Source organism: Brachionichthys hirsutus, chromosome 21 (assembly GCF_040956055.1).
Source record: "Brachionichthys hirsutus isolate HB-005 chromosome 21, CSIRO-AGI_Bhir_v1, whole genome shotgun sequence".
Taxonomy (NCBI): Eukaryota; Metazoa; Chordata; class Actinopteri; order Lophiiformes; family Brachionichthyidae; genus Brachionichthys; species Brachionichthys hirsutus.
In genome coordinates, this window is record NC_090917.1 from 4,998,307 (window position 1) to 5,020,093 (window position 21,787).

The 21,787-nt window shown below is 42.0% G+C and overlaps 1 protein-coding gene across 1 annotated transcript; it reads right to left on the reverse strand.

Annotated features, from left to right (window-relative positions):
- Nucleotides 1-17,495: 17,495 nt before the first annotated feature.
- On the reverse strand, nucleotides 17,496-21,535 carry LOC137910145 (stonustoxin subunit beta-like). Its single transcript, XM_068754574.1, has 5 exons — nucleotides 21,428-21,535; nucleotides 19,522-19,545; nucleotides 19,366-19,428; nucleotides 19,138-19,280; nucleotides 17,496-18,857 (listed from the first exon to the last, which is right to left on the reverse strand). Exons 1-5 carry the CDS (start codon nucleotides 21,474-21,476, stop codon nucleotides 18,429-18,431), a joined length of 708 nt encoding a protein of 235 aa, XP_068610675.1. The 5' UTR covers nucleotides 21,477-21,535; the 3' UTR covers nucleotides 17,496-18,428.
- Nucleotides 21,536-21,787: the final 252 nt, after the last annotated feature.

Genomic DNA, 21,787 nt, shown 5'->3' on the forward strand with positions numbered 1-21,787 from the left:
CTGGAAAGTAACATGTCAGAATGGCACCTAAATTGCCCTCGCACATTTATTCCTTCTGCATTTACATCCCATAATTACATCCAGTGGCAGCAGCGCGACGAGCTGGCGGGTTTGATTGTCGCCCAATGGAAAGGGACTTGGACTTAGAGCCGTGATTAATTACAAGCAACAAATAAATACCAGACCAATATACAGCGGTATCTCATGATCTCATCAGACCCCCCCCCCCCCCCCCCCCACACGCACACACACACACACACACACACACACACGCACACACACCCCTCTCTTCAACCAGCACCTCACCTAACTGTATGCAAACGGGAGCGAGTACGCGCGCCCGGAATAAATCGCGCTGCCAACACACCTGCCAATGCCTGACACTGACATAGGCATAGAGTCTATCTAATTATTGCCCCCCCCCCCCCCCCCCAACCCTCACCATCACCATCACCATCACCACACACACACGCGCGCGCACAATCACACACCACTACCCTCAATCTTTGACAACATTATACCTGCTATTAGAAAAATGCGCGCACTGATGCGTCTGTCGTTCTATTATTGGATGCGCTCGTTGTGTTCTGTGGAAGATTCTCCCCGCCTGTGATCGGGCGGGTGTGAACTTGCATCCTACCTCAACCATCGGGTTGCCTGGAGTGTCCATTTCCCGCGGATCGTGCGTTAATCCGTGCCCCCCATCCGAACGCATAGCGAAGCTTCCAATTCGTGTTGGATTTTTTTTTCCTCTTCCACATGTAAACGGCGAGGAGGGGGACGCGGAGAGAGACGATACGCCACCTTACCACAGACTCCCCCCCCCCTCTGTTGGATCCGAAGGTAATGGGTCTTAAAGAAACATTCACTCAGCATTCTCTGCGTCTCTGTGATTTACGCGTGCGCCATGCACGCACTCGCGCGCATTCAGGCTAATCAAACACCTGATTAATTATACAGTGTGTATTTATATCAGAGACAGGACCAAACCAACAGACAGGCGCTTAACCCGCATTGGCCCCATATTAGATTTTACGCGGACATTTACGCGTTTGGTAAAGGAATAGGCTCATGAATTTGAATTGTTCTGTTCGTCATAAAGCAGCGCTTGATGTGCAGAGTGCACGAGCAAAATAGAGCTTTGTGTGCGAGTTCAGATGCGCTAAAGACCAACGAGGAAAAAAAGAGAGAGAAGTGTTTTCTTGTTCTGATCCAACGATCAAACATCGTCACTCAACTTTTATTCATACGCAGTTGGTCGACTTTCAGTGAATCGCGTGTTCTTTAGGTTTTCCTTCTGCTTCTCCTGCAGGAAGGAGATGCGCGCTGGATGATGAACTTATAGTTTGATGAAATTGGCCTCATCTTTATGCAGCTCTACACCACACGAGCTGTTATTAATATGCATCTGATGTGGTTGTAAACAGATAAGCGCGTCTCTCTGTGTCTGCGAGATGCTCGGCAAACATAAGGTGGTGCGGTCTTTAAGAGAGAGAGAGAGAGAGAGAGAGAAACAGAGACACACACACACAGAGAGAGAGAGAGATCCTGGGAAGGGGTGATGTAATGTGTTCTCAGACAATGATGTCATCGACTGAGACGCGGCGAGGATTTAAAGTGGCAAAGGTATTTTCTGTGGCTCCGTGTAATTCTGCACCAGGGCTTGTCTGAGAGGAGCATCCAATCATTTGGGGGGGATCTTCATTGACGTAAAAAACCCAAAACCCAAATACGAACCGGAGAACAAAATGTGCATGTGATATACTAAGCATACAAATAAGAAGGAGGACCCTCGATGTTCTTCAGACACTCAGCATGTTTATTAATCAGCGTATTAGAGATACATATAAGCCACAATAACAAGGTTATGTTGCCATTCACAAGCGGCTGAGGTGTTTTGGTGTTATAATAATAGATTCAAACTGTGAATCAAATGAAAGTGTTAACCTTAAATATTTCACCACAACGATACGCACAAGGTATTGGGAATAATGGAAATGTTCAAGTTGACCAAACATTATAAATATGCATCATATTTCCATGCTCCCATTTCACCATCTGTAACCCAGAGTTTAATTCAGTAGCTTCAGTCTTAAACTTTACTTTTCTTGTCTTCCCCAAGTTTGTTCTTTTCACCTCCCGAAGCCATCGTGCCTCTTTTTTTTTCTTCTTTTTCACAAACTTGTCCTTATGACTGTAACTCGTGCCTTCCCAAAAGATGCACTCCGGATTGCGTTCCGGCCCTCTTGCACAGAGCTGGATGGAGTGATGGAGTGGCTGTTGTCTTGTTCCCCTTCCTGGGCTGTCTCTTTGCTCTCTTCACTCAGACATTGCTTGGCCTCTTCAGAACTCTCTTGATCGTCCCTTACGCCATCTGGCTCCTTCGTCCCACCGTCTTCTTGTCTCTTGTCCAGGTTTTGATCATAATCGCCATCCTGAATGGGAGCTCCATGGATAGTTGCGTTGCCCTCCTCTGTCTGGTCTTCCTGCCCTGCTGTTGAATCTTGTAGTTTCTGATTCATTAATAGACTATTCTCAGTATATGGGTTCGGTGATCCACACACACTTGGGGCTGCTTCCTCCAACTCGGATTCAGTGATCACCAGCTCTTCTTCCTCTTGCCTGGATGAAGTTTGGGTATTTGAACTCCCCTCATTCTTAGTTATATCTGTGTCTGAAATGCTGATGTCACATGCAATCTTATAGAAGAGTGAGTGGTTGGCTTTCATTTTCTCTAAGCTTTCACTCACTGTGGAGGACAGTTCATTGCAATCATCATCGGTACATGCACGCTGGTTCTCAACATCTGACATCTCCTCACAGCACAGAGAGTCAATGCCAGGGATCTGCAAAGGTGCAAACTCTTGCCACTGATTGGTGGAGAGGAACCACTTGGCTCTCACATCAGAGGATGAAAAATCACTTTCATTATCATCCATGGGTGATTCTTCAAGTTTTTGTTGCTCTCCATCCTTGCAACTTGTAAATCGCCTGCCTCCATCTTTCTCATAGACAGCCATAGAAGATACATGATAGGGTGAATCCGGACGCTTTATTTTACTTTTAGCGATCCCCATTCTTCTACTTTGATCCTTTTGCTGTGGTTTGTTCCAAAATCTTGCTTGTGTTTTAGATTTCTTCACCCGCTCATCTTCGTCTTTCTGAGATGCTTCACTAGGAAGCCGAAGTTCTGCAGGACCTTTGAAGTTATCCTCACGGCTTTCCCTTCCATGGGAATGTTCATAGTCTGAAAACAGGAATGGAGCAGAGCCTTATCAGCTGATGCCTAATGCCGTATTCTAATTACTTATGGCTATAGTGGAGAAAACACAAGACTGGGACTTCAAGTCGGTGTGCTCCTGAGCATCTAATGGAACAGTTTATATTGATTAGTTCAGATTTTGTGTTTGGAAGCAGGTACCTGATCGTATCTTTTGTTTTCTAGCGGGAGGCAGCCGGTGAGCTTCTTTGGCTTCCCCACTGATTGGCAGCTGATTGTGTGCAGTTGCACTTTCTCTGACTGCACTGATGGAGAGGTAGAACAACCAATTAGTGGAGACCCTCCATACACACACGCATCCACACACACACACACACACACACACACACAGTTTCTAAATATGTAAATATATATCCACCTTTTCATGACTCTCTCGCGTATTCGTTCCAGACGTCGCAGTTTGGCCTCTCGCTGCTCAGGGCTCAGATAGAGATCGGGGTCCAGGTCAGGGGTCAGAAGGGCAGAGAGCCGTTCCTCTGCCTGCTCCAACAATGTCACATAGAATGACATCGACAACATAGCAAAGTGAAATAAATACAAACTGTATTTGAATGGTTGAATTTCTATATTTTCATTTATGTTTTTTCATGGTTTGTTCATTGTAGGCTTTTCAAGGACTTAACACTTTCTATAGTATAATTAACTACCAATTGTAAGTAACATCACTATGCCAGAAAACTTTAAAATACTTTACAATTCCTTTTTCTCTGAATCAAAAGATGCTGCTGCTGATTTATGCACAAAAGGCTATCTATGAAAGCCCAAACAATAAGAAAGTGAAGCCAATATCAGAATTAGAGGAGATGTTATCACCTATGTTGAACAAGATTACACTTCCATTTCCTGAACCTGCCTGATGCTGAACTTGATCCCTTGAAGTCTCTGCAGGATCAGCTCTGCTCATGGCTGATCGTGTCTCAGTCTTGGGAGGCCTCAATATTCCCTGACGCTGCTGCTGTCTATTCGTTTTGGTAGCCGGCTGATCCTGTTGCCTCTCTGCAGAGGAACGGTGTGGGTCATGGCTCTCCAGCAGCAGATGCCTGGGAGGCTTGTTCAATATTGTTTTACTCTGCATTTCAGGTGGGATCTGCTCAGACAAGGGGTTGTCAAGCTCCGGTGGGGGATCCTCAACAGACACCCGTCTGGCCACGAGGGAGGTCGGCAGTACAGCTGTGACGACACGTGTTACCCTAAGAGGGAAGGGGGCCTGGGGGAATAACAGGATTGTTCATCAAAGGCATATTTTTTATGTGATCTCATGTGGAAATGTGTTAAGTTACAGTGAGGAATGATCTGACACACCTCCTCACTTGAAACGTGACTCTTGGTTTGGGCATCAGAGATGGGGGGTTTCTTATTGTTAGTCAACCTCTCCTGATTTCTCTTCATCCGCTCAATCTGTTCTTCTTCACTCATCTTCACTTTCTAGGGTGGATATAGATCATTTAGAATATGAGTCATTGATAAACTCTGAACCACAAAAAGCAGGAACCAGAATCCATAACTTGCAAATCAAATAGTTAAATAAAGAAATGTAAGAAATCAAGATGCACAAAATGTTGTGTTTGTTTCTGTGCATAAATGTATAGGCATATTCATGCTATACTCATGGATACAGTAAGGCTCAGCTCTGTCTAGAACGATGCTCTGCTGCCCCCTCTCGCCTAGAACAGGCACTGCAACATACCCTAATTGCAAGGAAAATGTGAGAATCAAATAATTTAAATTTAGCTGTGAGTGCAGTGAGGTATAAGCGGCTTTGGTTGCTTCTATATATCTGCAGCGATTTGGATCCATACATCCAGATGCAGGTAGCTATAGCAAACATGAAAGAAAAATCAAACCTTGGTCAATGGCCTTGTTGCAGGTGCCGGGATTCTCTTTGAACCAGACTTGGACTCTACAGATGGAACGAAAATAGGCGAGAAGCACAGAGGGTGGGAGAGGATGTCAGCAAGAAAGAGCGTAAAGGAAATATGAGGATGAGGGGATGCAAGAAAGAGACCAGGAGCATAAAGGCTAACCAATTAAAGCTGTTCAATATTAGATGTGTCAGGAAATATTAATCAACAGGCCAATGTATTAATATCATTCCTTCCAGACTCTGTTTATAGTGAGTCAATCTCTGCCAACCGGATGCATCTTTCTGTGGTTTCACATTAAGGAGGTCAGGCTGGATGTTTCCGCTTCTCTGTGCCAGATCAATAGCGTGCTTGTAGACTGCCTGAAACACACACAGGAAAAGCAAACATAAATATAGAATTGTCTTTTTATTCTTTATAATGTTGGCATTTTTCACCTCATATGACAAGTCTGTCCAGCCATGATCCGGAATCCTTCCTTCCTGTAACTCCTGGGGCAACGGCGGACGAGCTGGCGGCTCCTGCTCCACGTCCTGCTGAGATCATTTTCAAGGGATGTGATTGGAAAAAGTGCCAAATTGTGTCCTTAACTTTATTGAAACGGCATATTTCAACATGTATTAGTGACGCGGCACCAGTCTATGACGTGATGGACATCGTATGCGGTCATCAAAACTGTCAGATTTTATTTTGGAGTTCTTAATAATATCTGAATGAAGGCAGAGATAATTCTTCCACCAGCCTATAATCACTCAAAAGTCAGATTAGGGAACTTGTTCACATAAAGGCATCACATCGTAAATAAATGAGCAGTTTTTAGATCTAAATGATGTACTTCTCATCGGTAAGCACTTGCAGACAGTTGGAACCTTTGCCTTTAATGTACAATAGTTCTTTGAAAGCACAGAACAGGTCTGCCAGACGTCAGTGATATTCAGGAATCCTACCATAGGAAATCCACTCTGCAGCCTGTCTGTAGAAGAGCCGGGGGATCCAGAATGTGGTATTGTTGACTGGAAAGCTGAGTGGGAGACAGAGATGGTCCGATTCATCATGTCATCAAATCGTGATGCACATAATTAAGACAAAATCCGGCAAAGCGGCAGACTGGTAATCCTCATTTAAAAACCAGAAGACATTTTTTGAATTTTCACGACTGGAAATACGCCCAAAATATTGCACAAATTAATGTGGCATCAGCAAACTCTTCAATCTATTATTGCTGGTGGAAATGCTGAAAAAAGATACAGACTTTGTAGTTCACTCATGATTTATTCATTCATCCATGCAGGAAGGATTTATTTGCAATCGAGCATCACTTGGAGGCTCTCCTGCATTTCAACCATGTGTGTCAGGTTAGCTGAATTTTACTTCTAACCTTGCGGCAATAGCTATAGCTATATCCTGCTAATAAAGCAATAAAAGAAAATACCACTGCAAACATAATAAATGAATGAATGAAGTACGTTTAGTGCATTTAGACATATACCAGCTGAGGACACTTACTGTGGGGCCTCTGCAGTCCCAACAAGAAGCTGAAGTGATCCCTGTTGGCCTGTAGTCCAGCCAGGATGTCCTCCATCATCCACAGCTCTCTCTGGGCCTGGGATTGTTCCTGATGCAAAGAAATGTTTTCTAACGCGAGTCTCTCGGGCTCACAGAAAACTGTGACTTTAACGTTGGTGACTAATAAGCTTACAGCTAGACCTCAAGCATTACTTCAAACCCTTCATTTCTAGTTCAGGGCCACAAAGAGACTGGAGTCTATATTTGTAATATATAAAATGAGTGAAATTACCTGTGGCAGCCCAAAGTGAGAGATGTGCTGCAGTTGTGAATGTAGGACAGACAGCTCACTCTCCATTCGCTCATATTGACTCCACACTCGTTCCATTTCCTGAATAATATGTTTTGAATATTTGTGGAAAAGAATAATAGTAAATAATAGTAGTGTTTTAATGACACGCTGGCCTTATTCCGGTTCACTGCCCTGCAGCTTATTACACACCAGTGAAACGTCGCACATCCGGGCCCGGATTGTGACCAGCTCTTCCTGGAGCAAGCCCTTCTGGATCAGAGCTTCTTCCTGGGCCCTGGGCCCCTGGTTTTTCCAGTCCTCCAGCTGAAGTCTGGACACCTCCAATGCACAATGAACACTCTCCTACCACAAGGAAATAGGTCTCGATCATGTTATTCGTAAAACAGCAACAACATGCTGTCAACAGTTTCCTACTTCTGTTTGTACAAATAAACAGATTATTATTATTATTCAATCAATGTTCACACCTCAAGGTGTTAATTTGTACAAGTCATCAGTTTACCTTTAATGCAGTGCAATATAGCCTCCTGAAGCAGATGTACTGGGTGGCGGCGTGGTAAGCACTGACCTTATCGATCTGTAGCTGGGCCAGTTCGAAAGACAGGGCCTGCAACAGCTTGTCACACCCACACAGCCTCGTCAACACAGCCTGGGGAGGAGAAATTAAAACCAAACTCACATCTACTCAGGGAGGGATGATAAGACATCACTGTAAATGCTGCTTCAGTACTCACATCTGCATCACTTTCAAGAGGCCTGATCGGTAGGACCTCCCTAGGGTTAGGCTTAGGGCCCTGGAATTCAATCATTTAGTCAAAAGTTAATATGCCATCGCTTTGTGATGGCGTCGTCTTTTTAAATCCTTTTTGTTAACCACACTTAAAACTACTTTGGGTGTTTTGGTGGAGGTTAGCAATGGAATTCTTGACTATGCTATTTTCTTTTTAAAAGAGCACGTCATAAATTTCACAAGCAAAGCCACGGCCATTTGTTTTTTACACGTTTTGTGACGAATTTGAAATCAGAATGGATTTTCACAAGATAAATTTGTACCTTTTCTAACAGCTGCTTCATATGAAACTTGCTTCACGTAAGTAATCACAGCGAATCCCATGATAATTTGAAAAATAACATACTGATATCAAAAACAAGCAAACACTACAAAGAAGAACGAGCACAATATATAGTTTATTAGTCACACAGTAAAGATTAGTGACAACGTGGCAAAGGGTTAAAACAAGCCAGTCAATAAATATTAGAATATAATCATTTTGAGTTTCTGTTAAAAGGCAACACAAGAACAACATTCTATTTCAGACACAGTTTGTATCACACAAGACATCATAAGAGTGCAGCGGTGCGGGCTGTACCATAGCTGGGGGGGGCACACACACAGATGAATTGCTGCGGTGGTGATGATGGTAGTGGTGCGGGGCTTGTGTTGCTCTTGATGAGGGGGGCAGTGGGGGCAGTAAATCTGTATGTGCCCCTGTAGAGTAGCTCTGAAGAAAGAGACAACACATTTACAACAGAAGCGACAACACATGGAATGAACTAAAACCAAATGTACGGAGGTTCCAGATGAGTAAAACCATCTTATTAGTTACTGCAGTTTAAGTTCTTGCACACCAATGGGCAGATATTATTACTTTTACTCTACAGCAGTAGCGCAACCACTACCAAGTATGGAGTGAATGAATAATGCACAATGCAAAGCATGGTTGGGTGCCTTGAAAAGCGCTCTATAAAACCAATGCATTCTTATTCTTATTCTTATTTTTACTTTCCTCCCATAACTACTACTAGTCTGGATCTTGTTTGTTCTGTGATCACCTTTCCTAAAAGTCTTCTCCCACTTGACACATGATGGACAGAACCATGTGAAGGTGAAGGCTGCAAACAATAAAAAAAAATGTCAGATTAATAAAATAGTAACATTTTTTAAATATTAAAATATTAGTCTTCTATCAAGTTTGGATCTCAAAAGATGCAGAGAAAACAACAACGATCAATATTGAAGCACCAGCGGCTATAGGATGTCCTCCAGTCCAGACTGGAATAAGCACACTGGTTCCTGAATTTCCCATAATGCATTGAAGTTGTTGTGTTTTTTTACAACTTGGAAAAACGTCCTCCCCATTCACGGAATATGTCATATTATTTTGACAAGTTGATTTGTGATAAGGAAATTGGAAGAGCAAAACTTCTGGAGTGTAGAAGCAAATTAGTATGGCTATAAAAAAAGTAGAAATCCTGATAAGTCTAGTACAAGATTAGAATATATAGTTGAGATAGAGCATTACATTACATTTTTACACAAATTATGTAATTTGGAAGTTTAGAATTTGGAAATTTCTACATTAATTGTTATTCTAAATTAGAGCAACCATGGCTTTAGTCTTCATGCACTTAATCTTCCATATGTATTATTATTATTATTATTAGAACTGACTTGATTATTATTATTTACTACTTTTTCATGTAATGCAAGACATTAACAAGACATATATATTGAAACAGCTAAACATTTGATCATATCAAATGAAGTGCATCCGAACCTTCTGCCACCTCTCTGTCACTGGAGTGTTGGGCGTAGATTTGAACTCCAGCTTGGGTGAGGCGGGTGCGTAGAACAGCGCCTGGGACACTATGACTGAATCATCATGAGGTCGAATGTCGACCCTTCCTGCTGGTGTATGAGGTCGTGAGCCCAGCTGACCTCTTGACGTCAGAGAACCGGCCACCAACATTTCTGATTGCGTGAGCGGAGTGTTTTGGCCAGGAAGAGACTCGTGCTCTCGGTTTGGACCACAAACCCGTCCTCTACAAACATCGGAAGGACTGGGTGTTCTGCTTGAAAAGAAAGCAGAGCAGAACAACGAAGCTGGGACCAGAAATTAAGCACTGTGATTTAAATACGAGCTTCAGAATGCAGAGATGACTTGAGAACCTGCTGCTGCTCCTCTGCCGCGCGGCCCTCCTCCTCCCCCTGTGCTCCGAGTGCGATGCCCCGACTCGTCCACCAGTGAGATGACTCGGTTCGCTCAGAGCCCTGCAGATGTTTCTGTGTCTTTGCGAGAGACCCTCTCCATCAAAGGAGGGTTTAGGTGCGTCAACTGATTCGCTGCTGTCACCCATGCGTGTGAAGTCCTGATAACTTGAGCAACGCCTGAGAAGAGGGAGCGCCATGATGAAAAATGTTTGTCATCCAGAACATAACACCTCAGTAGTGCTCTACCTGTTCAGATAGCTGTCTGGCTCCATTGCAGCCGACAGGCTGAGGGCCCGGACCCAACCCAACATGTCCTCCTGAGTGTCAGCGCTGAAGAAGTACGGCCGCATCCCCTGGTGCACCACCTAATGCACAGAAAGGCATTTTAAATACTCTCCATCGCTCTGCTACGCAAGAGAAAATTATACTTTTTCTGGTGTGTATAATTCCGAGCTGAAGTTAATGAACTGAATGAACTACTTTCCACAACATTGTGACAAATACTCATTTTCTTTATCTGCTTATTAGCTTCTGGATTAACCATTCAATTGGAATTCAGAAGATTTTTGACAGTTGTGAAGCTGGACTCCTAAATGAATGCTCTGCTGGGTACTCCACCCACCCACCCACACACACACACACACATATTTAAATTTAATGAATAATCAGAAGATGGCACCTTGAATGTGAACTTTCTGTTCTTGCATTCTCGCGGTGTGCAGAACAGGATTTTGTAGCTCGGGAGTGGGATGCTGCCGAGCACAGTTTCTTCTCTGCTGTCTGATGTGGGGGGGGGGGGGGGCGTAGAAGTGGCTTGAAGTGACTTGAAGAACAGACGCACTGCACAATAACAATACACTGAAATACAGGGTCATTTACCTTTATAGTAAAACAGACAGTAGTTGGAAAGAACAAACCATCTCCTCTTCCATAGCTTCAAACCAGAGCTGTCCTGCAGGAGGAAGATTAATTTAGGGAAGTCACGCTCTCCTCTACAGGCAATTATAAAATGTACGCTGTAAAATGTTAAGTAGGACATGTTTGCTTACCTTTTTGTTGAGCCATCCTCTGATGACCACGGGACAGTTGGGGTCTCTCTTGGCAGCTTGACATCTCTTTCCAAATGTTTGCACCTTTCCATCGCTGTCCTGATAGGCAGCGGCAGGATGATAAATGACCGTACATTGATGGGGTCGCTGCATGTGGATATGATAATAAAAAGTAACTCAAGCATACCTTGCTGACAGGAAAGTAAGAAATGGTGGCCACACTGGATGCCTGGCTTACTCTATCCTGGTCGTCCATTCTGCAGTGAAACAGAAATACTTATTTATGGCTTCAGGTGAAAAGAAAAGAGGGCGACAGTCATAAACTGATGATAAACACAACTGAGGTGAATGCAAATGTCCACCTGAAACATCGTAATGTAGCTGCTGGTTTTTTTGGACAGTTTTTGCTCCCTGAGTATTCAGCCATTCAAGGTCATGTTTACATAAAGGTACAACACACATATATAATCAAGTAATAGCAAACTCATGCTTAAAATATCAAGCAAAAAGGAAAAGAAACATCAAATGATTAGCTTAATCATCCATATGCATTTGAATAAGCTAACTGCAACTGGTTGCTCAGAGTGAAGCTAAGCCAAGAAGCCTTACCAACACAGTAGAAAGCAGTCAGTCAGTCCCATGAACAGCAGCGCACAAACCTCAACACACATTTGCCACATTCCCAAATGGTTGATTTCCCCCCCTCCCTAGTCAACCGGTCATCCTCTCTGAGATTTGTTGTGCTCTCCCACTTCAACCCAAACTCTCCCGCAATTCTATTCTGAGCCACAACAGGCCGGTGTGCATCCCTGCCACAAAACTGACAGGTGACAGCTGCGTCGCCGTGGTAGCAGGGAGTGGCCTGGGACCGTGTGAAAACCAATCTGGCAGCAGGGATGGGCTGGCATGAGGAACCCAGAGGCATTGGAAAGCATTCCCAAATGGCTGAAATGCAAAGCGGATGGCCAATAGCAGAAAACAAGGGTACCACAATGCAGGTCAGGGGAAATAGAGTAGAATATTTTCTTTTGTGTCACGAGTTTATTTGTTTCTTTCTCTTCAGAGGCTTGACCACAAGATTTTATAAGAATATTTGGTTCTGCGTTGGGTCACATGGTGGCTTGCTTCCTGCACTTGCGTCTTTTTGATGTATAATAATCTCTATTTTTTACAATCCAACATGTGTATTCATGAAAATCTATGTTCTGTTCTGTGACATCAGTAGGCTGATAGTATTTCAGATGTGCAAGTATTTATTTTTTATTTTTTCTGTATCTAGTTATTGCTTTAGGTCTTCATAAAGAAATGTTGGTATAAAACAATTTAAATGTCAGCTGTCATCTTACATTCCTTATTTTTCTACTTTGAATTACCGCTTAAAATAATAATTACATTAAAAATGATTTCATTGCCTAATTTATTGTAAAGTACTTTCTGTGGGTGTCCATCCATGTATTTATTGAATAATTGACTAAACTTTAATCATTACTATTATAATAGAAATACTGCTGAATATCTCTTCTCACACTCAGCCTCCACAGACACTCGTGGGCGACCCAGAGGTTAGATGTGATTAACCTGCCGTAGTCTATGTCAGCATAAAGTGAGACACTGATTAGATTAGAAGAAGAAGAAAAAAAACAATCAGGGCTTTGTGAAAGATGAGAGCAGAGACAAAAAACCTCTTGCCCGCTGGGGGGGTTACATGGGCGTTGAGAAATATTTAGAAAATCTCCTCACTTGCTCAGGCAGGAATACTTAAAATGCTAAAGAGGGATGAAGGAGAGGACAAACGGCCGTTCTGTGTACCACACAGAGTGCGCTTTGTGGTACCCAGGACTCTGGAGCGTCATGGCGAGCTGGACGTAGAGCATGTTGAATACATTAGCCTAAAAAATATCTTCCATTATCATCCATAAAAAAATATTTGCACGTCTCCTGCATCCTCATGTCTTTGAATGTCATCAAAATGATCAGTGCACATTTGACCTTGGTGAGTAAAGAAGTGATGTTATTAATTGCTCTGCCTGTGAGGACTGACTAATAATGTTGCTGGATGGTTGGATGGCTTGTGTGATTGTCGACAGCTGACTTGGACTGTTGGAGGCACATCATTTACTGGATAAATACAGCGGTGACATCACGGCTTCGCAGCGAGTCCCCTAACAGGCCTGCAATTCAACCTCTCACACATCACACGGATCCTTTAGAAGACTCCAACCCTGAGCAACGGCTGCCTTTTTTTAACTTAATGAATAAATAGAAATCGATTATTTATAAATCAATACCGAGATGCATTCAAATATATTTCTGCAGCAACGTTTCAGCTGTTCAAATGTTGTTCAGAATTACATGAGACATGAATCATAATGGATGCCATATTGCTGTACCTGACTAATTGTGTCCGTCTGCTGGAAGCTTCTAGCTCCATCCTGTGGCTCATTTCTTCACACCATCTCTTCAGGTTAGGCCAGCCTCTCTCTTTTTATCTTTCTATCCTTTTCGCACTTCTCTCTTCACTAGCAGCAGTGGTGCTTGTCCGCTGATCTACCTATGCTGCCAGTTAACCCATAGTCTGCCTTTCTGTCCTCTAACAGTGCACTCTCTGTGAGTCCTCCCCCCCGGCTTCTTCTTCAGTGTCCCTCCCTTCTCACCCAGCCCATGACAGCCTCTCTGTCTTTTGCTGAGTGTGGGTTTATGACTTCAGAATTCAGAAAAAAAAGGAAAAAAAAAAAAACCCAGCTGCTTTTCTATTCTTCAATTTTGCCCGCTGCATTGTTTGAATTTCAGTTCCCATGCATTTGGATCATTTAAAGATTTGGATGCCAGTCTTGAAATATCAGCCGCATAAAGGCCTAATCATTCAAAGTATGGAGGGATCCCTCCCTGGGAGGAAATGCTCAAAGTGAATTGTGGAAATAATCTTAAACGACTGTTCAGAAGGGATAAAAATAAATGTGTTTTTAGACAGCATGTGTATTTTGGCAGCGTAGACAAAATGACTTCACTAAACTACTTAATAAACTTATTCTACATTACTCTACTAATCATGAATCTATTGTTATATACAGGCCTTTAAATATGGGACAAAATCCTTTATTTTAACAGTAGCTCATCTAGACTTTCGCTATTAGGCCCAAATAGTGCACGCCCACCGTATTCTTCTTATTCTTCTGCTTGAAGAGAATCAACCTCTCCTCTTCACATATTCCCAGGTTAAAAAGTGAAGTACCTAAACTACACTCAAATTCCAAGCAGTACGTGGAGTCTAATCCACCTGTAAGGAAGCAGATGTTCAGTGCTTTGTTGAGAGCAGTGCGAGGATTTCTAGACAGAAACAAGAGCACTCAAAGGAAAAGCGAAAGCTAATAGTGAGCAGACCGCAACAGATACCTCAGAAGAGCCGGCATCTTGAGGAAGATATCAAAGGCATTTTAAGAGCTCTGATGAGAACAAGGGGATAAGACAAAGGTCAAGTCTAAAATTGCTCTGACAGGAGCTGGTTGGTGGCAGCATATTTAAAATTAATAAAGTACACAGATTGGGGAAAAAAATGACACATTTTAAAAATCCTGCAAAGCTGTCCAACACAAAACACGCAAACCAGTCCTCGAATAGAAATCAGGCTGCCTTTTAATTAGTGTGTCATGTCCAGGTCAATTGATTTGAAAAGAGATGACGTGACCTCAGATTCCCAGGATGTCCGGTTCGCACAGCAGCCGGTCTGCCTCCATTTACGATTCTTCCTTTACAGCACACGACACAGATTTTCCATGATGACTGACAGCTGCCGAGCTGCTCTTCATCTCTGGTTACGCACAATGAAACTATGGTAACACAAAGTGACCTGTGTGACAAATACAAGTAGCAGCCACAAGAGCTACATGAGAAAGGCTATTCTTGCCAAAACATAAAGTGAAATCTATGAATGATTAGTCACATGACCGTCTCAGCTGTCCAACAGAACTTGACAATTGCCTGCTGCTATAATGTTTTGCAACTAGTGCTAACTAGCAGCACTTTTTTTCCTTTTAAATATACTTTATTAATCCCCAGTTGGAACATTTTTTTTTACACTCAGTACATATGACAGTACACTGTGTACACATTCAGGCCGAGCACACACACACACACACACACACACACACAGGTAGTATATGTGACAAATAACATCAGAATAAAAACAACAAAACAATCTGACAATGTCATTATTCACTACATGGTGATTAAGAAATTCCCAATACATGTTTTTATTTATAATTCGTTTCTTTAAACTTCTGACCACATCAGTTTTTATGATAAATTGCAAGTGACATATTGGAGTTGTATGAAAGTTATTCACTGTTCTTATTTTCATTTGTAGGTTAACTTGATTAAGTAATGCAATGTGATATTTTCAAGTATTATCGACTAATAACTGCAACATTCATAAATGAATGTTACGTGGATCCGTTTACTTGTAGTCATAAACTCAACTCCGATTCAGTTTTACTTTTCATGGTTGGAATTTAGAACCTTTTGATGAGGATCCAGATTAACATGTGGATTATGCAAATCTAATTAGGAGGGGAATGAGCTGCTTGGTGGAGGTTTGTGCTCTCCGAGTGATTTTCTAGTTTCTCGAGGCCGGAGCCATTGTATCTGACTTGCAATGTGTAATTTCAGACAGAGGGAGGTGCTGTTCTATTTGCAATGGCCAAAGGAATTGTCATTAAGCAACCTAAGGGCATTGACTTTCAGAGAATGAAGAAGTATTTAGAGACTTAATTTTAGTACATATAGAATATAGAATATATAGAATATACTCTTCTATAATTGGGTTAACACTTATGACGATGGCTATGCATAGATTCAATGCATTGGAAAAGCACAAGCAAATTAAAATGACTTTATATGCGCAGTTGCACTGTAAATCCAAATACAGTATTTTGCTATTTTTTTAAATGTTGCTGAGTAACTTGCTGTATTTTACAGAAGAGTGGGGTTAAACTTTAGTATATAAAAACCAAATAAATAAATAAGGATTATAGTCACATTCCTCCATACCACTTCAGACTTAAAGGATTGCCCCCCCAATCATGTCCTAAACAGAATAATTTTATGAGCTACATTAAAACAATTACAGGAGATTTGAGTAAAGCCACCAATTTAAAAGTGGCAAATGTCGATGTGTGAGCAGGCGCTATCAGTTTAAACCATCGGCAAATCTTTACCCGCTATCCGTTGTGTCATGCACCGTAATAGACCACAGGAGCACCACCTGTCCTTGGTTGTCATCTGAACATCAATACGTGTGAATGGAACTGGTGTGTGTCTGTGTGTGTGTTACAGTGAACAACAGATCATGTACACAAAAGTCCCAACAGGACGTGTTACACCGTGTAGCAACATCACAGCAAACCAGGACCAACAGTCAGGAGAAATATTCTATAGGAGGTGTTGCACCAGAGGAGAGTGACATCATGGCAGCCAATTCAGTCACCTAAACGTCATAAGCTACAGAATACAACGTGCTGACATTAAATTCTTAAATGATTTGAATCATATTCATTTCTCATGTGAGATCTCTGTGATTCAGGTCAAACCGTGCAAATGCCGTTTTTAACCAGTTGCTTCCTGACTGTGCACAAAGCAGTGCACATGCCAGCCTGAAATGTTGGACACATTCCAGTTCAAATATCATGTCATGTAATATGTGTCACATATATAGCTCATGCCATTTAACTCATGACACTTCAATAGAATTATGGCTCACTTGCCTTGGTTCAGTTCCACCTGTAGCCTTTTTGTGTGGCGTTCTGTTCTGTTCTGTTTCTGCATGGGTTCTCTCATGGTTTTACCAGCTTCCACCATGGTGTAGCCATTTGGTGATTGTGGCACAAGTAAGACAATAATATGCATTTGCATATTTTTCATGTCTGTACAAAGTGCTTTTTTTCCCATGAATATTTATGTATAAATGTAGTTATCTTTCTTTATAATCAGGGGGAAAGATTATTTTAGATCATTTTTGACCATTATACTGTATTCGCATTTAAAGTTTAAAAGCAAATGCATCTAATGGTTGACTATCTGTGCGTCTCTTCTGATCTTATTTTGCCAACAACTGACCTGCATTCCCAATGTTTGAGGAAACATTACAGCAATAGAAGTCTACTAAAAAGGGCATGCATTATATGACTAGCTGCTTGGTGTCACTCTTGACACTTTTTAAAAAGGTTGCATGACATGCTGAGAATGATACGTATGTTTTGGTGGAGCCCGATTTTAGCTTCTGTAAAGCTTTGGCTCTTCATATGAGGACAGCAGGCGCGAAGGCCCTCCTGAAAGCTGGAACCTCTCACGTATCAAAGCCAGAGAAACCTCGGGGAAGACCTAGGACCTGCTGGAGAGCTAATGTCTCATGGCTGGCCTGGGAATGCCTCGGGATTCTCCTGGAAGAGCTGGAGGGCGTGTCTGGTCACTTCTTAGACATACAACATACAGAAACAACTTGTTTTATTTTGTGTTTCATAATTTATTTACATTTTTGCACATTAAACATCTTGCATATATCCATATCAAACCAGGTAATAAAAATTCTGAACAGAAATTAAAAACACATTATTATAAAGCTTGAGTAGTCCGGTTTAATTTATAAAACAATTCTAGGACAAGTCAATCGTGAGTTCTTTTGGTGTGAGGAGGACCAATAAAGTTTCAGGGAACCAAATGACAGTCATCTGTCTTTTATTGATAAGGAGCTTGCAACGCGTTGGAGACAGATCGTTTCACAAGGCGTGCGACTAAGTGTCTAACTCGACAAGGAAGTGCCGGCTACTCATATCCTGGAGTATGCATATGTGCAGTGGAGGTGGAAGTGTTCTCCACTCACATAACGAGGGAGCGAAACATGATGTGATTGGGCAAAGCAGGGTTTGGTCTGGTGAATAATATGCATAAACATGAGCATCTAATCTGGTGAGTAATATTCATAAACATACACATCTAATCTGGTGAGTAATATGCATAAACATACACATCTAATCCTGTCTGTTCCTGCAGGTTGCACCTGTCTCTTTATACACAGTCAGTTCAACATATCAGACACAAATATCTTCTCACGGTGGCTTCAGGAAGGTCCGCAATAGTGGAAGGTCAAAGGTGAAGCCCGGCTGAACAACAACCTTTATTCTCCTAACTGAGACATACTAACCCATGTACTATACATCTGCCTCAGATATATTGTACTGTATATAAGGAATATATTTAAATGTTTTAATTACACGCAATATCCATAGGAGAAATTAATGGTTTCACCCACCATTTTGGTTTTAAAGCCAACATGCCTGTAACTTTATTAGACTAGGATGAAGTACTTTCACTCCCCTCTTTCTCGCATGATCAATGACTTTTAGATATGACGGTATATCAAGGATTCAGTACTTTATTCGTCCACCTTTTTGATCAAACAGTGCGACTGAGTCCCTACCCAGAAACCTGGTATCATTTTCTCTGTAAAGGAGCTCCTAACCTGCTGCAAAAGTTTAACCTCCTTTTCTCCCGCGTTCTCTCCTCCCTCCTCCACAACTTCCACGGCATAGAAATTCAGAATACCAGCAGGCTGGTCAAGGTAAACACCGATTGTGGAACACTTAGGAATTTCCATGATCTCTAAAGTCTTGCTATTGTGCCAGGCTTGATAGCTGGAGCCACTCCACCCGAGACCCCAGGACTCCTCGTTCTCCCCGAAGCCGCAGGGCCCTTCGGTGTTCCTCCTCCCCGCTCGCTCATAGGCGACCCCGACCACAACCCATCCTGAAATCTCCACCTCCCAGTAGCCTCGGAAGCCGTGGATGCCCTCTTTGCAGAGAACCTTGAGGAATGTGGAGGAGAGTCAGTTATCAGATCAGTTACTTTGAAATAGTCTGTCAAAGCCTGTGATTTACTGCTGTGGGGAATTTAAAGTTGTATTTCTATTTTTTGCTTTGCAAGGCCAACGCATCTTGGCTCAAGATCAAGTTTTAGTTTTAGTTTTAGCAAGAGACAGTTTTAGCAAGGTTGGTGTGTAATACTATAGCCTGCGTTTTACATCTACTTTGACTGTGGCATAAGATAAGAAATTTAAAGCCCTTGAAAAAAGACACTATTCCTACCTGTGGAACATATTCGTATCGCTCTGGTCTCTCCAAAACAGGACATCTGACATTATCAGTGATGCGTGCCACCTTCGCGCCGTCCTCTCTGATCCACAGCTTCGAATTAGCTGTCTTTTCATCCAGGGAAAGGTTGAACCAGTCTGAATAAACCGAAATATAAGAAAAAACAATAATTTATTTGGGCAAATCATCAGAATAATAAGCAAAATAGAGTAACAAGCTCACATTTGATGAGATCAGCTCTGCATTCTGGTTCAGGGATGTTTGTCTCATAGACTGGGGTCTCCTCTGAGAGTGACAGAACATTAGTTAAATATCAGACAAGCCCATCTGCGGATGGATGACATTCTGATCTGATTTCAAACAGAAATACTCTCTTACCGCTTGGTGTCTTTCCAGCTTTGGCTGAATTTGGAACAAAAGATAAGCACACAAATTTGTTTTCAATTCAATAACTTGTATTAAAGTGCAACATACACATACACTTGAGTGTTAGTAACATTATAGATGATGGTGTGTGTCGGGTATGTCTCACAGAGGACAGATTGAGTCTCGCAAAATGGGTATACAGTACCGGGTACTTAAGAAACCATCTGCCTCTGTCAGATCAACACCTCAGCATGGTGTCCTTCACCAGTACCAGGAACCGTTGTGGCTCAGTTTCACACAACAGTTTAGAGGTGTCTATTCAGCAATAAAGAGGCCATGAGCATCATGCACAATCAAGCCAAGAAATATGTTCCACATTGTTTATGAAGGTGATTACGAGCTCTCTTTAATAAAGGATCCAAAAATAATGCAGACACAAAATCTGCTGGAATTTTGATTTAATTTAAGGTGGGAAAATATGAGATCATAACCTTCCATTCAGTAATAAATAATGAATTCTAGTCACATTACATAAAAGATTTACCCCTAATGCCAATTCTGTAACTAATACTTTGGTGTCATGTGCAAGAATTTAATCTCCAGGTTATTTGTTGGGGATGGAGACCGGGGTCATGAGACACCTAATCCCCTCGGCATTAAGATGTCAACATCAATCATGTGTTTTATTTTTATCAATGTGCAACAACACCTTTAAACGAAACTACTAATCCTTCACACATCAGCAACTTCTCAGAATACTCATGATGTTTGTCTTGGTAAGCCCTTGAATACTGGAAATGGTGCATCACTTTTCAGAAAATTAAAGAAGAACATTGCAGAATGTTTTTTTTTTTACATGGTGGTGTAAAAGTTCAGACCGCAGTCAAGTCAGACGCAATAATTACTTTTGCACCAACATGTATGCGCGTCCCAATAGGTGGATATTTAGCACTGTGTTGACTAGAGACTGAAAGAAGCTATGCAAGAATGCTAATCCACCTGTCTGGATATAGCACTAGGTGTTGAGAATAACTAGTTTCTCAGTTCTCATTACAACCTGGCAGCATGCCAAGTATGCAAGCTTGTAACCTCAACCTCACTGTGGCCGTCAATATGGGAATTGTTGCTCAAGTGTGGATGGGATTTGAAACATTGTTCATTTGCATTATTGCTGAACTGTTTCCATATTTGAATGCTAATATTCTAAGCAGCAACTGCAGCCTCTTCAAGTTCATATGAGCGTCCAGTCTATATCTGTTGTTACCAGATTATGCTGGATCAATATCAATGGCATTCAGCAGCAGCATTATGCTGTTCATACAGTATGTTAAATGCATGCAGGATGTTAAATATTTTTCTAGTACTGAGGATGTTGTCAATAGAGGGTCATAGCAATGGCTCCAAGGCAATCATACCAATAAATATAATTGCTAATGACAACAAGCAATATTCCCCTTTTTTGCAGTGACATAGATTCTTATGGCACATTCATCCACAGTCTGCCTCGGCAGATACGCACACACAGGCTGGAGTTATTAAATCAGCACAATCAAAGCATTTGATGCACTGCGTGATGACGATAGTTTACTGCTGCTAGTACACATCTGTGTAACCACTCCGGCTGCTGTTGATGTCTGTACCTGTATGGTCTTTGTATTTTGTCCTTAATGTTAGATGTAGCACGACTTCACCGAGCAACGTTCCTAGTCTGTGAACCCTCACTGACAATGGCAATAAACCACTTCTGATTCTGATTCTGATTCTAATACCGTATACTGTTTTGCATTTAACAATATCACAAGCAGCAGGTTAAGGGTTTCTACGTTCTGAATATTGATATGTTCTATAATATTTTACAGAATAAATAGCTTTAACCAAATCATTCAAAATTGTGTAAAATGCAGAAAACAAAGTTCACCTTTATCAGACTTCAGAGATTCAGAAAGGATTCTTGTGGTGGCAGGCATCTTGATGACGATAGTGAGCCTGTATCACGAGTCCCTGTTTCCTTCACTGTGTGGCAGTTTCACGGCTGCTCCTCCATACTTTTTATGCAGGGCAGAGGTGAGCAAATCAGAGCTGATGGCGTGGACACGAGGCACACCAATAGGAGCAGGGGGTGGCAAAAGATTCGTAATTAGAGCTGCGCATGTTCGATTTTTCTTAAAATGGTTAGATGGATACTTCAAAGTCCGTAGGGCTCCCGTGACCAAGCACATCACACCTCGCCCTATGCCACTTGTCGCATAGCACAGTGACAGCATTGATGCACGGGTTA

Excerpts from the sequence above, each read along its gene's own strand:
- LOC137910145 (XM_068754574.1), bottom strand. The coding sequence starts at position 21,476 with ATGCCTGCCACCACAAGAATCCTTTCTGAATCTCTGAAGTCTGATAAA. Across the intron at positions 19,429-19,521 it reads AGCTGGAAAGACACCAAGCG|AGGAGACCCCAGTCTATGAG; the intron begins GTAAGAGAGTAT and ends TGTCACTCTCAG. Across the intron at positions 19,281-19,365 it reads CAGAGCTGATCTCATCAAAT|ACTGGTTCAACCTTTCCCTG; the intron begins GTGAGCTTGTTA and ends CGGTTTATTCAG.